The sequence below is a fragment of the Camelina sativa genome, chromosome 8, assembly GCF_030686135.1.
Source record: "Camelina sativa cultivar CO46 ecotype springtype chromosome 8, ASM3068613v1".
Taxonomy (NCBI): Eukaryota; Viridiplantae; Streptophyta; class Magnoliopsida; order Brassicales; family Brassicaceae; genus Camelina; species Camelina sativa.
Genome location: NC_141887.1, coordinates 7815965 through 7838564, shown reverse-complemented (window position 1 = coordinate 7838564; position 22600 = coordinate 7815965). Strand labels below are relative to the sequence as shown.

The following is a 22600-nucleotide window of genomic DNA, read 5'->3' as shown; positions in this document are numbered from 1 at the left end:
GTGGAATATGGTTACTATAATAGTAGACTCATAGCAAATTCAAAATCCTCATCTAAATTATTTTATTGATGTTTTGGGTTACGAAACGATTTAAGTCGATGACTGTAAGACATCTGAATTTACATATTTTAGTTCACAAAGTTATTAAAATTTTCCTACCATTGGTTACGTAAACATATTAGTTATTTTCTATAATTCAAAAACATAATAATTATTACAAAAGACTTATGTATTAAGTAATTATCAATCATTTGTTAAACTTTTTGAGAACTATATCTATTTTTTTTTCTCATAAGGGATATTTATTATCTTTACCTTCAAACGAAGGAAGAGAAACAATATCTATATATGTATATATATATTAACAATATGGTGTTCAGAAAATTGTTATTATTTCAGATGACATCTTTTAAAATAAGAACATTTCTAGTTATGATGCAAAAAAAATTATCTTCTATAAGATCTGCTTATTATATAAAACCTGCCTGATTTTTTATATTTTGTACAAATTTTATTATATGATTATCTGTCAACAAGTGTCGAGTAAGAAAATAAAAAAGTGAGGTAAGGACTCTAAAGGAGGACTCTAAAGGAGGACTCGTGGGGCTTCAAAATCAAAACAATAGTAGTAAATATTTTGGTCATAAACGGAAGGGTTGAGACAACAATAATTTATATTCGTACTACAACAATAATTTATATTCGTACTACAACAATAACAACATAATATAATACTATACTAGTTATAGAAAAAAAATATTAAAAAAAATATATAGAGAAACCGACATAACATCGCGCGATCCATCTGCGCATGGATGGACACAAAAACCAAACCGATGTTGGGAAGACCGTCTTCTCTATTTAATTAGCTCTCATTTTTCCCCTTTTCAATTTCATCATCCCTCTTCCCCCCACACACATAACTATTATTATTATTATTCAAGATTTGAGAGAAGTGAAGAGGCGCATACAATCAAGAACACATAGAGAGAGATTGAGATTCACACATTTCTCAGGTTAGTCCTACTGTTATACTCGATTTTATCGTTGTTTCTTCGATCCAACCTCTGCCAAAATGCAGCTCTCTTGCTCTCTTGCCAAATTGCTGAGAAAATCTTTCTTATCTTTCCAATGGCTTTTTGTTTGGTGACATAATAAAAGATCATCCCATCTTGAGTTTTTCTTCAATAAAAAGTTCAAAGTATGTCCTGTTCTAAAGGAATCTAGTTACAACTTATAGGGTTTAGCGTAATTCGGTTAAATGTTTTTTTTTAAACAACCAAACCAAACCATGACTCAAACCGGCTATATTGAGTGTCTAGTTTGAAGTTTCCATTTATATTCCAAATGGAAGTGGTTTTATTTTGGTTTCAGTTCGATTTTTATTTCAGATTTACAAATTGGGATCATATTCGGTTTAGCTCAATCAATTTAAAGAGGGTAGAACTATGCAGTCAAGCTTCTGTACCATAGGAAATCTTCTTCTATTAGCGTTGGTGGGTGGGTGCATAAAAACTAGTCGGAAGATTTTTGCCATTTTAACATGTTTTGAGTTTTGCGTTTGGGCTTTGATAACACTTTTGTGTTTTACGGTCAAAGGAAATAAGGAAATGACAAAATTAATTTCTTACTGAAAAAACGGAATAATAATATATTTAAGTCAATACTTGCAAGTTGTTTTCATTGACTATTTTAATACTTGAGAGTATAATTAATACCGGTTTGTTGCTTAAACGTCATTTTTTTTTTTTTGCTGCATGGCCGGTTTGGTTTAAGCAACAAAATCTTGAACCTTTTCGTAAACAACGAGATGAAAACCGGCCATGATCATTTGGTATCTCTGGCTCAGTGGCTCCACACAAAATTTGGCCCACAAAATTGTCCGAATTTTTTATTTTTAATTATTTACATTAAAAAATTGTGATAGAAAATCTATACAGAGTCTACAGTCTACACCACCACCTCCCTTTAGGCATATATACTGTATCTTACTAATGCATGGTTCTTTTGTTATTTTAGCCTTGAAAATAATTACTAGATTTGAGGTTCCAAGTCCAAGCTTTGCTTGCTTATGCATCGCGGACCGGCTTTTGTGTAGATAAAATAAACCGACTTCACTTAGCTATGTTTGTACAAATCATAAATCTACTCTAAACCACTTTCGTTTAAACTATTTGATGAAACACATACAATTTCCTACAATTATTGAATAAAGCAACAAAAAGTTGTCTCATACTCGTGACTTTCAGTAGAGTATCACTTTGTATTATTGCATAAACGGGGTCCCGCTCAGATTGGAACTCTTCTCTATTCATATTCTTCAAAAATCCATTATGCTACCTCTAGAGATCTCTAAACGCTTTTGGTCGCTTGAATGTGTTCTTGTGATTGTGTTGGACAAATATAGGTGCAAATTTATGTAAAGAAATAGCTATTTACTAGAACAACATTGACTGATTCATGCACACGTATACGTGGACCAACATCGATTAAGATTTGATCCGGTATTTGGATTTATGCGTTATCTATACATATACATATATCATAGGAGACTTTGATAAGTTATCTCTGTTATTAGGAATATAATAAATAGGACTAAGCAAATCTCTCTCTTATCTGTACACCTAGACATACGTCATTGATTATCTTGGCTATTACGGCGAGTTGCCTAGCATCTTCTATGACTTATATAGTTATATGACTTTTGGTTATCATTTTGTTTATTTGAATCGTTACTAAATTATAGATTAACAGGGGAAAGGCTGTTTTGGTTCTAGTTTTTGGCTATTTCGGTTAATGAATAATGTATGGGGAGAGCTTAATGTAGCTGTTGTGAAAGCTACATTACAACTATCTTTATTATAATGGGTAACTTGGCCAACTACATCTTATGCATTTATTACATTTTAAACTATAAACCAATGACATAATCGTCCGTATATAGCCGTCGACTTCTTTTGTATATTACTAAAAGAAATTTGCACAAACGTCTTTTTCAAACTTTTAATATCAGTTTCTTTTGTCAAACTCTAAAAAGTTTTCAGATTTGATAAATCTGGTTAGAGATGACCACGATAGTTTTAATGATATTCTAATAATACATATAAAGACATATATAAACTATACGTTAGTGTTTAATGTTTATATAGGTTTTTATTATGTCGTGTACATGTAAACCCCGTGATATATTCTTTATTTCGTTTTCGACGTAAATTCTGAATTTTGTTACGAACGGTAGTTAATTGCACTCAGTTTCTGTTGAGTTTGTCAAAAAAAAAAAAAAAAACAATTTACACTATAATTAATTGCACTCGGTTTACATGTAGAGTTTGCCAAGAAAAATCAATAACGTGGCAAAATAAGCAATTTACACTATAGTTAATTGCACTCGGTTTTAGTTGGTTTGTTCTTGGACTTTTTGTTTTTGTTTTTTTTTTTGGTAGAAGAACCAGCGAAAATGAAAGTATAATTATAACGATTATTTATGTGTGGCTGTAGAGTGAGAAAAGCAAAGACTACTAACAGTTGAGAGAAGTAGGGTGTGGTTGTATGGGCTGCTCTGTCTCCAAGAAGAAGAAGAAGAATGCAATGCGCCCGCCGGGATATGAGGATCCCGACCTTCTTGCCTCCGTTACACCATGTCAGTTTTATAATCTTTAAATCTTCTTAGTATCATAATTTCAAAAATGTTATCAAAAGTGTTCTAGAATTTGGAAAAAAAAAACTCTAATTGTATTTTACTTTTAATATTGGGAGGGACAATAGTTACGGTAGCAGAAGTGGAAGCTTTGTATGAACTGTTTAAGAAGCTAAGCAGCTCAATTATCGATGACGGTCTTATTCATAAGGTTTATTCTTTCGTTCTAAAAGTGATCATACATAAACTGCTATTAGGCAATCTATATGGCTTAATTAAAGTATAAAAGTGTGATGTTGCAGGAAGAATTTCAGCTGGCTTTGTTCAGAAACAGGAACCGGAGGAATCTCTTCGCTGATCGGGTATGTTGTACATTACGTTATTTATCTACCTAGACTATAGAAAACATATGTGTATAATTTTATATAAAGTTCTGTTTTACAATATGTTATATATACGCAGATATTTGATGTATTTGATGTGAAGCGAAATGGAGTGATCGAGTTTGGGGAATTTGTCCGGTCTTTAGGTGTTTTTCATCCAAGCGCACCGGTCCATGAAAAAATCAAATGTAATTCTTCTAACCCCAAGAATAGTTCTTCACATTCATTCTATGTCTTAGTACTCTATTATTTTCTTATTAAGTTATCTGAAACTGAATATATTTTATCATGAATTTGCAGTTGCTTTTAAATTATACGATTTACGACAAACTGGATTCATCGAGCGAGAAGAAGTGAGTCCATTTATTTTTCGGTACCCGCCAGCTTAAACAGTTTTGACCCTAATAACTTTGTGTGTCGTCTTGATCTAACATGCATACCATAATGACCAAAATTGTGTTTTGATTAGTTGAACGAGATGGTTATTGCGCTACTTCATGAATCTGAACTAGTTGTTTCCGAAGATATGATCGAAGTAATGGTGGATAAGGTAACCCATCACTACCACACCGTTGCAAATATGTTTATAATCATCTTAGATTCTAAATATAATATTGAAGAATATAATCTTGATGATAAATAATCTATAAGGAAATGGTGATTATATGTTTTGCAGGCTTTTGTTCAAGCAGACAGTAAAAACGACGGAAGAATTGATATAGATGAATGGACAGATTTTGTATCCTTGAATCCGTCGCTCATCAAGAACATGACTTTGCCATATCTAAAGTGAATTTATATTAACTAGCTCTTACTAATTTATAATGGTTAAGAGTCTAATCTCATATGTTTCAACGATCATGACCAACGTTGAACCAAACCGACCTATTTGATGAAAATCAAAATGATTGATCATATACAATTCTTGGTAAAACTGTAGGGACATAAAGGGAACTTTTCCAAGTTTTGTTTCATCTTGTGAAGACGAAGAATTGGAGTTGCAAAACCTATATTTCTAAAACAATCCATGCAAGGAAGATAAAAGGCCATCCTTGTCTCCTTCGTCACTGTTTTTTCAATTTACATTTCACATTATTGTACAAAATCTTAGATAAGATATATATATATATATATAAGTTAGAATTTGAAAATGGTTCTTTAGGCCGGTCTTGGTAAGGATCTTGGACTTGCCTTGTGTATATGCATACTATGCTAGATTTAGTACTACCAACTACGTTTTATGTGGAACAATCCAATTCACATATAGAATTGCTCCAAGTGATTCTTCCAATTCACATTTAAAGTAAAATTTTATATATACTTTAGTATAAAATACTTTTCAAAACCTATGAAAAACATTTTTTAATTAAAATTTTATAAATATTTAAATAAAGTCTTCGAGTAGTAGTTATTATCTAGAAATACCTTATAAACTTTCTAAAACTTCAAAATTTTCAGATTTAATAGAAAATATTTTTGAAAATATATAAATGAAGGAGCATTTTTTGAAAAGAGATACATCAAAAAAGATTTCTCAAAAAAACTTTCAGATTCTATGTGTTGCTAAAACAATGACTTTTTTGAATGTGAAAAAATCTCTTATCTTATTTGGAACAGATTAGAATCGGCACTATGCGAAAGTTTTAGTAGTAGTATATATGCAAATTTACATAAATTTGTGGTCATATTAATATTCAATTTAACATGTAATTAGTACACTATATAAAACCTAAATTTTAAAATGTAAAATCTACACCTGGTGATTAGTAATTAGTTTTTTTTTCATCATATGATCTATAATTAGCTACTCAATAAATTAATAAAAATTAACTTAGCTCTAGAATTCTTTATAAATATTTAATTGAACAACAACAAGTAATTGAGGAAAAAATATACACAAATCAAAACCTGGCTGAATTTGTGAGTCATCCATCATCCCTCACCGAACATAAAACTTTCTCTCTATCTATGACACGACCAGATAGCTGATTCAGTTCCTCTCGATATGTCTAAGTTTATTATAATCTTATCCGCACTCACTTCATCATCTCTCGCAACCTTTCTGAACATTCATTCTAAATGTAAGCCTACCGCAACTTTAACTCTCTAATCCTCCTTCTTCCTCCTTCGACTTTCACTTATCTCTATCTCAAATTATCAATCGGAAAGATTATATTCTCCGTTCATGCGACATGTATTTGATCGTTTGGTGCTGCATGAGCAAGATGGAGTTTGACTCTTTGGTTTATTTCGATTTGACTTACAGAACCATGTATTATCATCTATATAAAGTTGACTCTTTTATGTATATGTATCAAAATGTAGTGCAATCATTTAAAGGGGTTTCGTATACATTGTCATATTTTGTTTTGTGATTCAAGGTTTTTCTAATTGTTCGTCGTATCCTTAACTTGTTTCGAAGAGCTCTAATGTTATGTCTTTGTAAATTTTAGATGGCCCAAAACCTTCTGGATAACTTGCTTGTTTTGTGATCGTCAAAAAAAAAAACTTGCTTGTTTTGTGATTGTCAAAAAAAAAAATTGCTTGTTTTGCCGCCGGATGTGCAATCGGCCCTTGCCCCAACAATTTTTGGACAAAGGCTTAAATGGGATAATGTTTCAACTATTTTCCTCCCTTTATCCAATGGACCATGTGACCAACAAGTAATTGGAGTGTATGTCTATGAACGAGGAGGTGCAAATGGTGTTCATTGACCTAGTCTTTTACAAATATTTACACAATTATTATATGTTATGATAGAAAATATCTAATTCTATATTTATGCAATCTCTATTCATATTTTATTTTGATATTCTTATTGGTTGTATTTTTTTCATTTAGTTTTTACTTTTAGTTTAAATTAATATTTTTAATAATAATAAAAATATTACAAAAATTAGCGAATTAATTGATGCATTAAGTTTAGATTTTATGTTATTTTGATGATATGGATTAATTTGTTAAAATTGAAAATAAGAAGTGACGAGCTGAAGGAATGAGAAGAGAGAAAAACCAACTTTATATATATAGATTTCTATTACTTGCATCGCCAAAAAGGAATCATTCTCCGTAAATTTTAAACTTTTCTTATTTGATTCCGTTCGCATGTAAGGGCAAGTTTATTGATTATACTTCCATTTGGATGTCAAAAGAATTAATTAATAATATTTTAATTTAATTTAATTATTTACTTTTTTTTTAATTTATCTAACCAATAAAATAAAGACAATTGTAGATTTGGTGTATTTAATAGTTGGGGCAGAAACACTTTTTCTTTATCACATTTTTCTCATTTTTTTATTCTTCTGATCCTTTAAAAGTCAAAAGTCAGAACCAAATCAATGGAGGATGTGCAATGGATTTGCTCTAAAGGTCAAAAGTCAAAACCAAACTAAAGGAGTCGCATGGGGACCATGCGATTAGTTAAAGAGGTCAGTACGTGTTAAACTTTTTTTGACTTTAAATACCAAGTGGATTTTTTGCGAGCAAAAAACCAGAGTCACAAAAAAAAAAACCAAGAGTCGATTTTGGGCCTATTTAAAAAAAACCAAGAGTTGGGTTTGGGCCTACTTAAATAATACAATTATCTATATATATATATATATATGCATCTATACTATTAATTGGGGAATACAAAAACAGAAAAGCAAAAAAAAAAAACTAAAAAATTCCATTAAATGCCCCCACGACAAAAAAAAAGGAAAACAAAGAAAAAAAATTAAAGGACAAAAAGGTAATTAAGAGTGTAAAAAAACGCGGACCCTATCTGTTTGGCTACAATCTTATTCGGATCTCAACTATCCTATACGTGTATCCAAACACTGTCATCCTCTTCCCAAACATGTAAGTAAAAAATTAGTTAGGATCATATGCGTAATATGCGTAATATTAAATACCTACCATATAAATTTATGTTGATAAAACATCAGCAAATCGTAAAACCAACATCATATTCAATACCTACCATATAATTTCATTTCGTAATTTAAACTGCTAAAAATCAGCGAATATAAACAAAACCGTTATAGAAAACTTACCATTCGTAATAATCGGTACCATATTGGATAATTACCATTTCTGTTGCTCATTTAATCTGATAAAGATCAGATAAAAACAGTATGGAAGGTAATCCTGTCAAATCGTAAAAAAAAAAAAGAAACTGAATGATGACTCAATCTTTTATTAAATAGAAAAAGAAATTAGGATACTCGAATTTATGAGAGAATATTTCTAAAACAGAAACTAAATATCTGCTACTTGAAAGATTGTGCATCGATTTATACTTATCTAACCTAAATAATCAATGCTTACGCTGACTTTTGTATATAAATATAGCATCCGAATTCTACCATTTTAGATAACCTAAAGCTCTAATCTCTTTCATTCAAAAACATCGATCGCCAAAAAAAAAAAAAAAATATGTAGAAAATAGATTGATGGATTCACATACCTTAACGACATTAACCCTTGAAAACAAGTTAGCAAACCCAAGCCATTCAGACCAAAATCCTCCTCCAATCATGGAAGCAAACCATAAAGCATTTTGGATAACCTGTATGTCTCTATAAGTATAGTATATTATAGATGAGCTACTAATATTTGTTTTTCATGTGTTTTATGTCAATAAGTTTTCTAATTTGTACTCCTAACAATTTTGCAGCTGAAAATCAAAATACAAAACCATTCTCAGCAATTGATAAGTTTGTGAATCAGAACTCTCAACTCCAGGATCTTCAAACAATCAAGAAGTGGTAACTATTTATTTATATCTTCGTATATGACACTCTAATTTTGTTTAAAATAAATAATGTTAAGAAAGATCTAATTATTTTCAAAATTTTATGACATGTATTGGACATGTCAATGTAAGAAACAATCTATACCAGATTTTTGTTTTGTTCAATGTTGTTTTTTTTTTGTATGATTCAAACATATTTATGAATAAACCAAGGTAAACGTAGATAACTAACTTTGTATCTTGGTTTTTGCAGCTTATGAAGAAATAACAGTTCACCTAAATAAGCAACCATAAGGCACTCGAAACACTAAACACTTGAAAAACTCACCTTATGGTACGACATCATCCACCCCCATACTTGATAGACTCAATGTACCGATGAGCTGCTGCAATTAGAAGTCAAAACAAATTAATTGTAGAAAATGTTTTCCTTTTTATGTTATGAAATAATTTATCTAACTCTAATTATATGTATTACCATTTCTTCATACTTTTGTAGCTAATCAAAGTGGAATTGACTTATGACTATGGGAAAGAAAATGGACCTTTAGATTTAGAAAAGTGTGACTACACAGACTCCTATTCTCTTCAGATGCATATAAGCTTAATTCAAGCTATAGTCCTATACAATTATTTGTTGTGCTTATATTTTAACTGAATAGTTGGCAAATCCTACTATCATTATCCGTTTTCCCTTATATGAAATTATATACTAAGAGTTGTTACCTTTTTCTAAATAATTAATCTACAAAATATTAAAGTTAATCGAATATTGAACAACTATAATTGACAGCTAGAAAATGCCCCATTCCAAAGTCAATTACAATTGACAGCTAGAAAATGTAAGTGGGAATTTCAAGACTATGAACGTGAATAATCATCATCACCAAAGATTAGAGAGTATTACAGAGGGAAAAATGCAGAATAATCAAAATAAGCGAAGCTACAATTACTTTCAATTTTGTCTAATACTATGATGAGTCTTTTAAAGAACAGTCCAATTCTGATAATGATAAAGTACACGAAGCAGGGTGAGATAATCAATTAATCAAAGATTCAACTAAGCAATTGAACTCTTACAATTCAATTCAAAGTGAGAGCAACGACGAAGATAAGATGTGAAAGAAGCATAATCTGAAAAAAACTTACCTTCTCCAAATCGAAAACTTGTTAAATTAGGGTTTGATATGGCTTCCAACTCAAAACCAATTGGCAATGAGTGGAGAGACCCTACCTCTTTATATATTACTCAAATCCTTTTACATCTATCACATGTGGGATCTTTTCTTCACACGCCCCCTCGAGATGATGGCTCTTTTAGCCATTAATCTCGACAGAATCCATCAAAACTCTCTCTTAAGATTTTACTGAAATCAATGACGAGGATGAAAGTTGAGAAGCATAATCTGAGTTACTGAAATCACTTAACCTTCACCAAATTTAGGAAAAATTGAATTCTCCATCGACAACCCTAGAATTTGGGAAAATAATTGTAAGGGCCCCTACAATAGTGGGGTTAACATGTATGTCATTTCCCTTTCTCAAATGGCATAACAACCTTTTTTGTATATTTGAAACGACAAGGCGTTATATACGTTTTAGTAAAGCAAAACATTTTACATTTTTAATTAAAATTGAAATATTATAAAGCATTAGGATATTCTTTTTAGATGATGGTTTACATTATCTTAAATATATTCCACTAATCAAAATTGTAACTGTATAAACTAAAATATACCTTTAGAAAATATTATAAATAATAATTATATCTAGCCATATTATTTTATTTTGAGCTAATTTTTATCTATTTATTTTGAGAATAAGGATTACACACGTAAACAAGATAGAAGGAAAGATGACTAGATAAGAACATAAATTTCCAAAAAGAAAATTTTTAGAACATGTTATAGTTAAAATAAATTAACGCTTACAATTTTATATTTAACATGTTTTTTAAATAGGCATTAAAGTGTGTTTTATAATATTAAAATATTTAAAACAAAAAACCGTAATAGATGAACCAGACATAAAATAATAAGAATAAAGAAGTCAACTAATTTTGTAATATGTTATTTTATAATTATACTATGAACTATATTTGTGTTTGTTCCTAATGGTATTTTGGTAATTTTTGTATTCGTTCCATTCCATTTCTAATCGGGAATAATTTTTTTTTGTCTAATATTGGAAATGTCATATATCGAGAATGCATTCTCTATACAAGTAGAATTCAGGTACAAGACGAAACATGAATCACATCCACTCTGAAATATTTGTATCAAACATGTTTTAATTATTTTTATACTTTTTTACATGCATTCTTCTGTCTTTATTTTTTTATAACAAAAGTTATAATATAAATGCTATATCAAGTTATTATTTTTGGGTATTCGGTAGTTTGTGTACTAATCAGGTTTTCAAATTTGTAATCTGAACCGACCCGAAGTTAATAGTACTCGAACTAAACCGAACCCATATATCGAAATAATACCCAATAGATTCTATTTTTTTAAACCCATATAGCCAAATCTGATCGGGTAATATCCCAACCCGAACGGGTTATCCGAAAGTCCAACCATACCTAAAAATAGGTTTGCAAAACTAATCCGCATATACATTATATATTGCAAATCTGATTACAAATTTATTTTTTGAAATTAACCCCGCACGTATGTGCGGGTCCGAACCTAGTTATCTATTATCTCGCATATATCATTGGAGACTTTGATAAGTTATCTCTGTTATTAGAAAATATATAATAATAAGTAGGATTAAACAAAAGCTCTCTCTTATCTGCACACCTAGACATACGTCATTGATTATCTTGGCTATTACGGCGAGTTGCCTAACATCTTCCACAACTCATATGACTTTTGGTTATCAATTTGTTTATTTGAATCATTACTAAATTATTGATTAAGCAGGGCCAAAGGCTGTTTTGTTCTAGTTTTGGCTATTTCCGTTAATGATTTGATGTATGGGGAGAGCTTAAATGCTTAATGTAGCTGTCGTGAAAGCTACAACTATCTTAATTTTAAACGGTGGTAACTTGGCCAACTACATCTTATGCATTTATTATGTGTAAACCAATGACATAATCGTCCTTATATAGCCATCAACTTCATTTTTATATCACTAAAAGAAATTTGCACAAACGTCTTTTTCAAACTTTTAATATATATCTTTTTTTTTGTCAAACTCTGAAAAGTTTTCAGATTTGGTAATGGACTAGAGATTACCACGTTAATTTTAATGATATTCAAGTAATACATATACAGACAAGAGTTATAAATGTAGACATACATAAACGTGGGCATACGTTAGTGTTTATGTAGGTTTTTATTATGTCGTGTTCGTGTACATGTAAACCCTGTGATATACACTCTTTACTTTGTTTTCGACGTAATTCTGAGTTTCGTTACGAACGCTAACCTCGTGTTGAGTTTGCCCAACAAAAAAAAAAAAGAAAAAAAATAAGAGCCCGTGTTGAGTTTGCCAAGTAAAAGTCAATAACGTGACAAAATAAACGATCTACACTATAATTTATAGCACTCGATTTTCATTGGTTTGTTCGAGGAATTATTTTTCTTGTAGAACCAATGTAAATGAAGGTATGAAATCGATTTTTTATGTTTGGTTGTAGAGTGAGAAAAACAAACAGTTAAGAGAAGGAATTTGTGGTTATATGGGCTGCTCTGTGTCGAAGAAGAAGAAGAAGAAGAAGAAGAAGAATGCAATGCGCCTGCCGGGATATGAGGATCCCGACCTTCTTGCCTCCGTTACACCATGTCAGTTTTTTTAATCTTTAGATCTTCTTAGTATCATAATTTCAAAAATGTTATAAAAAGTGTTCTAGAATTTGGAAAAAAAAAACTCTAATTGTATTTTACTTTTAATATTTGGTTGGGACAATAGTTACGGTAGCAGAAGTGGAAGCTTTGTATGAACTGTTTAAGAAGCTAAGCAGCTCAATTATTGATGACGGTCTTATTCATAAGGTTTCTTCTTTCATTCTAAAAGTGATCATACATAAACTGCAATTAGGCAATCTATATGGCTTAATTAAAGTATAAAAGTGTGATGTTGCAGGAAGAATTTCAGCTGGCTTTGTTCAGAAATAGGAACCGGAGGAATCTCTTCGCTGATCGGGTATGTTGTATATATTAAGTTATTATCTTAACTAGACGAGTGTCACATTTAAAGAAAACATATGTGTATTTTATAGCGTTCTGTTTAATGATATGTTATATACGTAGATATTTGATGTATTTGATGTGAAGCGAAATGGAGTGATCGAGTTTGGGGAATTTGTCCGGTCCTTAGGCGTCTTTCATCCAAGCGCACCGGTCGATGACAACAAAATCAAATGTCATTCTTCTAACCCCATTTTTTGTTTTTTCACATTCATTCTATGTTTAGTACTACTCAATACTTATTTTCTAATTAAGTTACCTTTACCTTTATCATGAATTTGCAGTTGCTTTCAAATTGTACGATTTACGACAAACTGGATTCATCGAGCGTGAAGAATTGTACGATTTACGACAAACTGGATTCATCGAGCGTGAAGAAGTGAGTCCATTTTTTTTTGGTACTCGCTAGTTTTACTCCAATAACTTTATGAGTGTTGATTAACATGTACCATGAATGTTGACCGAAATTGTGTAATTGATTAGTTAATACCACTTTTTCGACCTAGACTCTGATACCAATTGTTAGGTTTTCCAAGCTCAAACCAATTCCTCCATTAGTATAATATTGTCCGCTTTGGGCCCAGGTGGCAAAGCCTGCACGGATTTCTTATTGGGCTCCTTCCCAAAAGACCTCATACTAATTGGAGTTGGTCTTGACTTATATATTAGAAACTTATTTTCTAATCTTCAGATGTGGGACATTGTTTGTATTCCAACAGAAGTTATGGTGTATAAGGTAATCCACCACATCCCCACACCCCTGCATATATATAGATATATGTTTATAATTAATTGTCTAGACTCTAAATCTAATATTGAAGAAGAAAATGGTGCTATATATATATTATTTTGCAGGCTTTTGTTGAAGCAGACAGTAAAAGCGAAGGAAAAATTAATATAGATGAATGGACAGATTTTGTATCCTTGAATCCATCGCTCATCAAGAACATGACTTTGCCATATCTGAAGTTAGTTTATATTGGGTCTTATAATGTAATAATGGGTAACATTCTCATCTCATATATCTTAGACCGTGACCAGCTTTAATTTCAACCAATTCATGGTAAATTGTAGGGATATAAAGGGGACTTTTCCAAGTTTCGTTTCATCTTGTGAAGAGGAAGAATTGGAGTTGCAAAACCTATATTTCTAATTCTAAATAGTCCATGGCAATGCAAGGAAGATAAATGATACCTTGTCCTTTGTCGCCTTCGTCTCTGCTTTTCAATTTACATCAAATATTTTTGTACAAAATAGTTGCTAAGATGATAGAGATATAAGTTAGGATTTGAAGATGAATGCTAAATATAGCCTCTCTTTACAAAAGGATATGGGACTTGCCTTGTGTATTATATGTATACTTAGCTAGATCTAATACTTTGTTTTTACGTGGAACAAGTGGTCCTCCATTTCACATATAGAATTGATCCAATGCTACTCCTAGCCATTTCACTATGTAGTTCTATTACGGGCATAGAAACGTTTTCAAATTTCTATTTATGATTACTACGGACAGTGGCGATTCTAATCTAGTTCCAAATAAGATGAGACTTTGGGAGTTTGGGTACATTAGAAAATTCTTTGTTTAGCAACACTAGGATTGTGTCCGCGCTACGCTGCAGGAATGTTTTTTTTACTGTTTTATTTTAATTAATTTGAGGATAATTTTTATATAGTGTTGACTCACATCACATACTTTAACTATATCTTCTCGTTGTAGCTTTCCCATGGCGTTCATACTGTTACCTCTTATTATCTTTCTACTGTCGAAGATAATTCCGATCTGTGAAGCCGTGTGGTTTACCGTACCTCTTACCAGATTCAAAGTGCATCTCCGAAGAAATACAAAGCAACATTGTCATTTTGGCTGATTACTTTGTTATATCCAATGAACATCCAATATTCCAATCTTTTCTACTATCTCCGTTAAGTTAAAGTATTTTGGAGTAGAAAATGGAAAGTGATGTGGAGGGAAATGAACAGCAAACTTCACCGTAGTTCTCACAATTAATCACAAGCAGAGATTGAATAATTGATGTTCTCTCAATTTTTCGGTTTGCTGAGTAATTGAACGACAACCATTTCTTCACCTATTTTTATCTTTCTACGATTTGGTCTATTTATGAAACGACCTGACCCGTTTTTTTAAAATAATAAATAATAAATAATAAATAATAAAAAAAAAATAATAATAATAATAATAATAATAAACTACAACTAGTGGTCCCATATCCACTAGCCACCTAACCACAAACACAACCAACAGCGGAAATAATAGATACCAATATCCAAACAATAATCCAATAACTAATAACCAATAATCAAACAACAGGAAACAAGAAACCAGCAACCTAGCAAGTTCAAAAGACCCAACTCTATCAACCTAGCAATGCCAGACAACATCCAATCGAGTCCCTAGAACATCCTCCTCTTCATTACCTTGATTCCACGATCACATTTTGCCTTTACCTGCATCAGAAACACAAATTGCAATGCATGAGTATTTTATAAACACTCAGTAAGACAATCCTCCCATCTACTGGGCTATACACACAAGCAATAGAGATACTCTAACCATCAAGCAACAAACAACAAACAAACCAGGCTCTGCATCGACCGACACAAGGCTTGCACCGACCGACACAAACAGGGACAAGCATCGACCGACACAAGGTATGCATCGGTCGACACAAGGTTCACTTGCATCGACCGATGTTTCCACTTGCATCGATCGACGCATGCTCGACAATATGCGGAAACCCTAGTTGCATCGACCGACGCCTCCACATGGCATCGACCGATGCTCCTAGGTAAGGCCGCGCCGTCCTTGCACTACATCGACCGACGCACATAGTGCATCGACCGATGCACATGCCGAGCATCGTTTTTTCCCGAAGCTTCTCGCCGGATCTCCGTTCCTGCAAACACAAGAATCGATCCCAAACCACAAGAAAGCTTCCTAACGCCTCATACAACATTCTAACAAGCCTAACAACACATAAACAAACAGATTAGAGAATCTCCAGCTTAGATAAGCCATTGTCATGCACTTACCTTTGCCAAGAAGTTTCTGAACCTTAAACAATCAAGAACACGCTCCTAGGAATCTCCTACAACGATCCCAGCTACAGATCTCTACAGGAAACGTCTCCTAACACCAGAAATCACCAAGAACACTCAAGAACACTTTTTCTCCCTTCTTTTCTCTCAAAAACGGCTGAACTCGTCGAATGAGACAAAAACACGACTTAAGAGTTTTCCCTAACCCAAAACGCAGCGTTTAACTTAAACTCGTCCGTAGAAAAAAATCTTGCATCGACCGATGCAATCCCTAAACCGGGATTTCGGTTCGCGGATATTATAATTCTCCCCCACCAATTTAGATTCGTCCTCGAATCTCGAACAATACTCAGCCAAGGACTCACGTGCTACCGTCTCCACGGCCCGCACTCCTCAGACTGATCTACAGAAGGTCACCTCTAGGTGATAGACTCACGCTCCAGGCATTATTTTCTCTCGACTTTTGGACTTTCATTTACTCATAGGCCTAAACCATGAGTTTTTATTGGCTCCTCATCATACCTAAGTCTTCATGCCATAATGTTGGCTCCTCATCGGGCCTAAACCCGCATGCCATACTGTATAAAGAAAAATCCAATACTCGTATCTCGGGTCGTCACCCTACAGCGCGCCTCCGGATCATCATCCGAAGTCGATATACTAACCATACTCCCAAGTCACAAAGTCTCCGAATATGGCAGTACTAGGAGAACCAAAGTCCCCCAAGAGTCGCGAGCAAACAATTCTGAACACGTCTGAGTCCTATCCCTATCCAGGTTTCCTTCCCGTGGCTCGCGAAAGACATCTCAATTCCTACCAACCACATATCCCCTCACTGGGATACCTCATGACCACACATGGATCATCACACTGCCACAAGGGCCGCCCCAAAGGCCAAACAAATGTCCTAAACAGGACCGCCACCAAGGCCAAACAAATGTCCTAAACCGGACCGCCACCAAGGCCAAACAAATGTCCTAAACAGGACCGCCACCATAGAAACATGGAAAACCTTATGGAATGCATGCATAACCTCATGTAACTCCAGTCTATATGCCACTGGTCCAACACGCTCAATCACTCTGAATGGACCCGTATACCTCAGACTCAACTTAGTCTCAGTCAATGACCTGTTCGGACCCCGCAACATGGCCATCTTGAGGTATACTCTATCTCCAACATAAAACTCAAGATCTCTCCTACTCCTATCGGTATAACTCCTCTGCCGATCCTGAGCTTCCTTCATGTTCAGCTTGAGAACCCGAATCTTCTCCGAGGTCTCCTGAACAAAATCTGCCCCGTACATGCTCCTCTCCCCCACCTGAGTCCAGCATAACGGTGTACGACACGACCTACCATACAAAGCCTCATAAGGAGCCATGCCAATACTCGCAGAATCTCCTGCCTCAACTCCTCATCCTTGGGCACACAGATCCGCCCATGCACTAGAATAGTACCATTAGTCGAAACCTGATACTCAGAATCAACATCCTTTGAGGCATTCACCAGCCCCAAATCTTTCTCCTGTGCCAACCGCACTCTGCTCAACAGATCTGCTCTATCAGCTGCAACCACCGCACACAAGCTCAACGCACTGATCTCACCTACCAAAGACTCCATATCCTGCTCCTGAGCCGAAGCCGCCCGCTTCCGACTCAAGGCATCTGCAACCAAGTTAGCCTTACCAGGATGGTAGGCTATCTCCAGATCATAATCCGCCACCAGCTCCATCCACCGTCTCTGCCTCAAATTCAGCTCGGGCTGAGTGAATATATACTTCAGGCTCTTATGATCTGTAAATACATGTACCTTTCACCATAAAGATAAGATCTCCAAAACTTCAGCACAAAAACTACATCACCCATCTCCAAGTCATGAGTAGGATAGTTGTCCACATGCTTCCGCAACTGCCGCGAAGCATAGGCAATCACCTTCCCATGCTGCATCAACACACACCCCAAACAAACTCTGGATGCATCTGTATACACCATATAGTGTTCCGCTTGCTCAGGCAAAGCCAACACCGCAGCAGTAGTCAACATCTCCTTCAGGCTTGCAAAGCCCTCCTCGCACTCCTGTGACCAGACAAAAGGAACATCCTTCCCTGTCAACTTAGTCATAGGGCGTGCTCTGCTCGCAAATCCCTCTACAAACCTCCTGTAGTAACCTGCCAAACCAAGGAAACTCCTGATCTCTGTGGCATTCTGCTGTTAAGGCTAGTCCCTGATAGCCTGAATCTTCTCCGGATCTACAGAAACCCCATCTGCAGACACAATGTGACCCAGAAAATCCATCTCACGCTGCCAGAAACTACACTTGCTCAACTTAGCAAACAACTTCTGCTCACGCAGCTTCTCCAGAACTGCTCTCAAATGCAGTGCATGCTCCTCAGGACTCTTAGAATAAACCAGGATGTCGTCGATGAAAATGATGACAGACACGTCCAGAAACTCCTGAAACACGCTGTTCATCAATCTCATAAACGCAGCTGGTGCGTTAGTCAACCCAAACGGCATCACCACAAATCATAATGCCCATTCCTCGTCCTGAAAGCAGTCTTCCTCGCATCTGCCTCATCTATCGGGGTCTGATGATAACCCGACGCCAGATCTACCTTGGAGAACCAAGTAGCACCTTTCAACTGATCCAACAACTCATCGATCCTTGGAACATGGTACTTGTTCTTCACAATGACCTGGTTGAGACCCCTGTAATCAATACACAAGCGGAAACTCCCATCCTTCTTCTTAACGAATAACATCGGTGCTCCCCACGGTGATACACTAGGACGGATGAATCCCTTGCTCAACAAATCCTCTAGCTGCTTCTTCAGCTCTGCCATCTCTGCTGGAGCCATTTTGTAAGGAGCCTTGGATAACGGTGTTGTCTCTGGTTCAAGTTCAATCGTGAAAGGATCCGACCGAGAAGGTGGTAATCCCTGCAATGACTGGAACACATCCTCAAACTCCTCCACAACCTGAATACCGCTAACCGTAGACTTCCCCACTGACTCTGGCATAGATATAGTAACAAGATAAGCCTCACGGCCCTCCTCGATCATCTTTCTAGCCTGAACGACCGAGATCACGAGACTCCCCGAAGTCGGTCTAATCCCCTGAAAAACCAACTTCCCTCCTGAGCGCTCAAACTCCACTCTACCCCGATGAAAATCCAGATGAACCATATGCCTATGCAACCATCCCATCCCCAAGATAACGTCATACAGCTCCACTAGGCTGATAAGCAAATCTGCAGGCCTAGACTCTTCCGCGATCTGAATATCGATACCCCTCGCTCTACCAATGACCCTCAGAAACTTGCCTCCAGCAACTCTGACAACTCCTGTACGCTCTCCGGGATCCCCTCTGATTCCCGCGCTCTCTGCACACTCCGGAGTAATGAAGCTATGAGAAGCTCCAGAATCAAACATAACATGGGACTTAAACCCGCCCACCAACAAGGTCCCTACACAAACCTCATGTGTTGAGAACCTAACACTTTATCACAGGGAAACATAAAATCTGAACTTACTAAGAATTCACAAAGATTAAGTACCAGAAATTATACCTGTGATCGCTCCGGCACTGGTTCCACCAGTCTCTACAGTTGTGTAAGCCCGTGGCGCCTGCTCAATCTGTGCCACCTGCTGCCCTCCAGGCTGCACCTGCTGCAACGCTGCCACTGCCACCGGCTCCAACTTGGGACACATGGGCCTAATATGCCCCGACTCCCTGCAATGATAGCACACACGAACCCCTGCCGTCGGAGCACTCTTCTTGGGACAACTAGCAATCCTGTGATCCTTGCACCCACAACCGAAGTAACTCGCACCACTCGGCCTCTGCATAGCCTCCCACCTCCTCTTGGTTCCCTGCGCAGGCTTACCGCCCATGCTAGAACCACCCTGCTGCTGAGCCCTACTAGGCTGAACTGCTGGACTAACCGCCACTGACTGTGCCCGGATGTCATCCTCAATCCCTGCTGCAGTCTCAACCAGCTCTGCACGCGTAGCATAACTCCGCCCTCTACAGTGAACTCTCAAATCGTCACGTAGGGCCCTCAAAAACCTCCTGATCTGAGCCTCGTCAGACTCTATATCTCGACCCCCATACCTCAGAAATCGACTGAACTCCAAGTCAAGCTCCCGCACTGACCGAGTTCCCTGAGCTAGCTGAAGGAACTGCACCTCCAACCTATCCAGTGCCTCTCTAGGGAAATACTTGCGGTTGAACTCCAAGACAAAGTCAGCCCAAGACATCTCCCTCTGCACTCTCCTGGCTGCCACAGAACTCCACCACAACTGAGCATCACCAGTCAAATGGTGGACCCTAATGTCCACCCAAAACTCCTCAGGACATCTCAGAGTATGGAAGTTACGTTGCACACTCGTCCTCCACGCCTCCGCAGCGGTAGGATCTGTACCTCCTGAAAACCGCTCGGTACCAATACAACCTATCTCTGTCAGCATGCTGATATAACAAGAATGAACCCCCACATCCGCAGCCACTGGCTGCCTCTCCTCCGCCACCACTGGTGGCACTACCTGAGCCTGAGCCGGTGCCATTGGCGGCAACCGCGCTATCAACTGTGTCAGTAAACCCGCAAGGTTGACACCCGGGGCTCCATCCGCTGGGACTCTCACACCTGGGGCTCTAACATCACCGGCTACTGGAGCATCAACACCGCCCCCTCCGGCCACACTCATGGAATCCCCCTGGACGCCCTGCGATTTGCCGACACCCTCTGCTGTCACACTCTGGTCTGTAGTCTCGCTAACCTCTGGGACTCTGCCCCTACCACGACCACGTCCGCGTCCACGACCACGTCCGCGTCCACGAGCACGACCACGACCAGCCACAGCATCCTCTTTAACCATCTGCACTACCATGAACATAAGGCTAAACACACAATTAACATAACACAAAAACATATACTTACCATGGAATCACAATGTAGGCTCGAAGAGGATGTTCTAGAACTTCATGCCACACACAATTGACTAACTCACATAATCAATCAAGACATGCAATCCCAAACATCACAACAGAAACCTAGTGAACCCAAACCTAGAACCGTAAGGGCTCATATACCAAACTAAAACGACCTGACCCGTTTTTTTTTTTTTTTTTCAAAAAATAATAAATAATAATAAATAATAATAATAATAAACTACAACTAGTGGTCCCATATCCACTAGCCACCTAACCACAAACACAACCAACAGCGGAAATAATAGATACCAATATCCAAACAATAATCCAATAACTAATAACCAATAATCAAACAACAGGAAACAAGGAATTAGCAACCTAGCAAGTTCTAAAGACCCAACTCTAGCAACCTAGCAATGCCAAACAACATCCAATCGAGTCCCTAGAACATCCTCCTCTTCATTGCCTTGATTCCACGATCACATTTTGCCTTTACCTGCATCACAAACACAAATTGCAATGCATGAGTATTTTATAAATACTCAGTAAGGCAATCCTCCCATCTACTGGGCTATACACACAAACAATAGAGATACTCTAACCATCAAGCAACAATCAACAAACAAACCAGGCTCTGCATCGACCGACACAAGGCTTGCACCGACCGACACAAGGTATGCATCGGTCGACACAAGGTATGCATCGGTCGACACAAGGTTCACTTGCATCGACCGATGCTTCCACTTGCATCGATCGACGCATGCTCGACAATACGCGGAAACCCTAGTTGCATCGACCGACGCCTCCACATGGCATCGACCGATGCTCCTAGGTCAAGCTGCGCGGTCCTTGCACTACATCGACCGACGCACATAGTGCATCGACCGATGCACATGCCGAGCATCGTTTTTCCCCGAAGCTTCTCGCCGGATCTCCGTTCCTGCAAACACAAGAATCGATCCCAAGCCACAAGAAAGCTTCCTAACGCCTCATACAACATTCTAACAAGCCAAACAACACATAAACAAACAGATTAGAGAATCTCCAGCTTAGATAAGCCATGGTCATGCACTTACCTTTGCCAAGAAGTTTCTGAACCTTAAACAATCAAGAACACGCTCCTAGGAAGCTCCTACAACGATCCCAACTACAGATCTCTACATAAAACGTCTCCTAACACCAGAAATCACCAAGAACACTCAAGAACACTCAAGAACACTTTTTCTCCCTTCTTTTCTCTCAAAAACTGCTGAACTCGTCGAATGAGACAAAAACACAATTCAAGTGTTTTCCCTAACCCAAAACGCAGCGTTTCACATAAACTCGTCCGCAAAAAACAACCTTGCATCGACCGATGCAATCCCTAAACCGGAATTTCGGTTCGCGGATGTTACAATTTATTTGGCTTTTAATTATGACTACAATTAGATTTCTATGTAATGAAATTTTGCTATTAGCCAGTTGGGCTTGGGCCATTTTTTAAAATGCAACCAATTAACTAAAAAAATTGACATAGAAAAAGATATGAATATTATTGGATATCAAAGTTGAGCTGTATTAATTCTTATTATTTGATTGGCTACTTGTTTTAACTGAGATGTCAGCTCCAGGATTCTCTAAAATGCTGAAGTGTCAATACTGGAGAGAAGCGCATCATG

The 22600-nt window shown here is 36.5% G+C and overlaps 2 protein-coding genes and 1 long non-coding RNA gene across 13 annotated transcripts; all 3 read left to right on the top strand.

Moving 5' to 3' along the window:
* The first annotated feature begins 502 nt into the window (after positions 1-502).
* On the top strand, positions 503-5171 carry LOC104706729 (calcineurin B-like protein 4). 2 transcript variants are annotated; one of them, XM_087462641.1, is made up of 9 exons: positions 503-1016; positions 3499-3640; positions 3766-3848; positions 3940-3999; positions 4100-4208; positions 4321-4373; positions 4490-4570; positions 4697-4809; positions 4961-5171. In XM_087462641.1, exons 2-9 carry the CDS (start codon positions 3550-3552, stop codon positions 5037-5039), a joined length of 669 nt encoding a protein of 222 aa, XP_087318767.1. In that variant the 5' UTR covers positions 503-1016; positions 3499-3549; the 3' UTR covers positions 5040-5171. The 2 variants fall into 2 exon arrangements, with proteins under 2 accessions (XP_087318767.1, XP_087318768.1); XM_087462642.1 differs by having other exon boundaries at positions 759-1016; positions 4697-4847.
* A 3509-nt stretch (positions 5172-8680) lies between these two features.
* Positions 8681-9248, top strand: LOC147939790 (uncharacterized). Its single transcript, XR_015563862.1, has 2 exons — positions 8681-8771; positions 9012-9248. It is a non-coding gene; the product is annotated as an uncharacterized LOC147939790 (long non-coding RNA).
* Positions 9249-12034: 2786 nt separating this feature from the next.
* Positions 12035-14406, top strand: LOC104706732 (calcineurin B-like protein 4). 10 transcript variants are annotated; one of them, XR_015564711.1, is made up of 8 exons: positions 12035-12546; positions 12674-12756; positions 12848-12907; positions 13039-13126; positions 13236-13330; positions 13536-13687; positions 13807-13919; positions 14026-14406. XR_015564711.1 is itself a non-coding variant. In XM_087463425.1 (8 exons), exons 1-8 carry the CDS (start codon positions 12444-12446, stop codon positions 14102-14104), a joined length of 690 nt encoding a protein of 229 aa, XP_087319551.1. In that variant the 5' UTR covers positions 12035-12443; the 3' UTR covers positions 14105-14406. The 10 variants fall into 10 exon arrangements, 4 of the variants coding, with proteins under 4 accessions (XP_087319551.1, XP_087319552.1, XP_087319554.1 ...); XR_015564709.1 differs by having other exon boundaries at positions 13807-13944; XR_015564710.1 differs by having other exon boundaries at positions 13807-13954.
* Positions 14407-22600: the final 8194 nt, after the last annotated feature.

Bases quoted from the DNA above. Each gene is read 5' to 3' on its own strand.
- LOC104706729 (XM_087462641.1), top strand. From the start codon at position 3,550: ATGGGCTGCTCTGTCTCCAAGAAGAAGAAGAAGAATGCAATGCGCCCG. The intron at 3,641-3,765 runs GTCAGTTTTATA...GAGGGACAATAG, and splicing joins TCTTGCCTCCGTTACACCAT to TTACGGTAGCAGAAGTGGAA. The intron at 4,810-4,960 runs GTGAATTTATAT...GTAAAACTGTAG, and splicing joins ATGACTTTGCCATATCTAAA to GGACATAAAGGGAACTTTTC.
- LOC104706732 (XM_087463425.1), top strand. From the start codon at position 12,444: ATGGGCTGCTCTGTGTCGAAGAAGAAGAAGAAGAAGAAGAAGAAGAAT. The intron at 12,757-12,847 runs GTTTCTTCTTTC...GTGATGTTGCAG, and splicing joins ATGACGGTCTTATTCATAAG to GAAGAATTTCAGCTGGCTTT. The intron at 12,908-13,014 runs GTATGTTGTATA...TTATATACGTAG, and splicing joins GGAATCTCTTCGCTGATCGG to ATATTTGATGTATTTGATGT.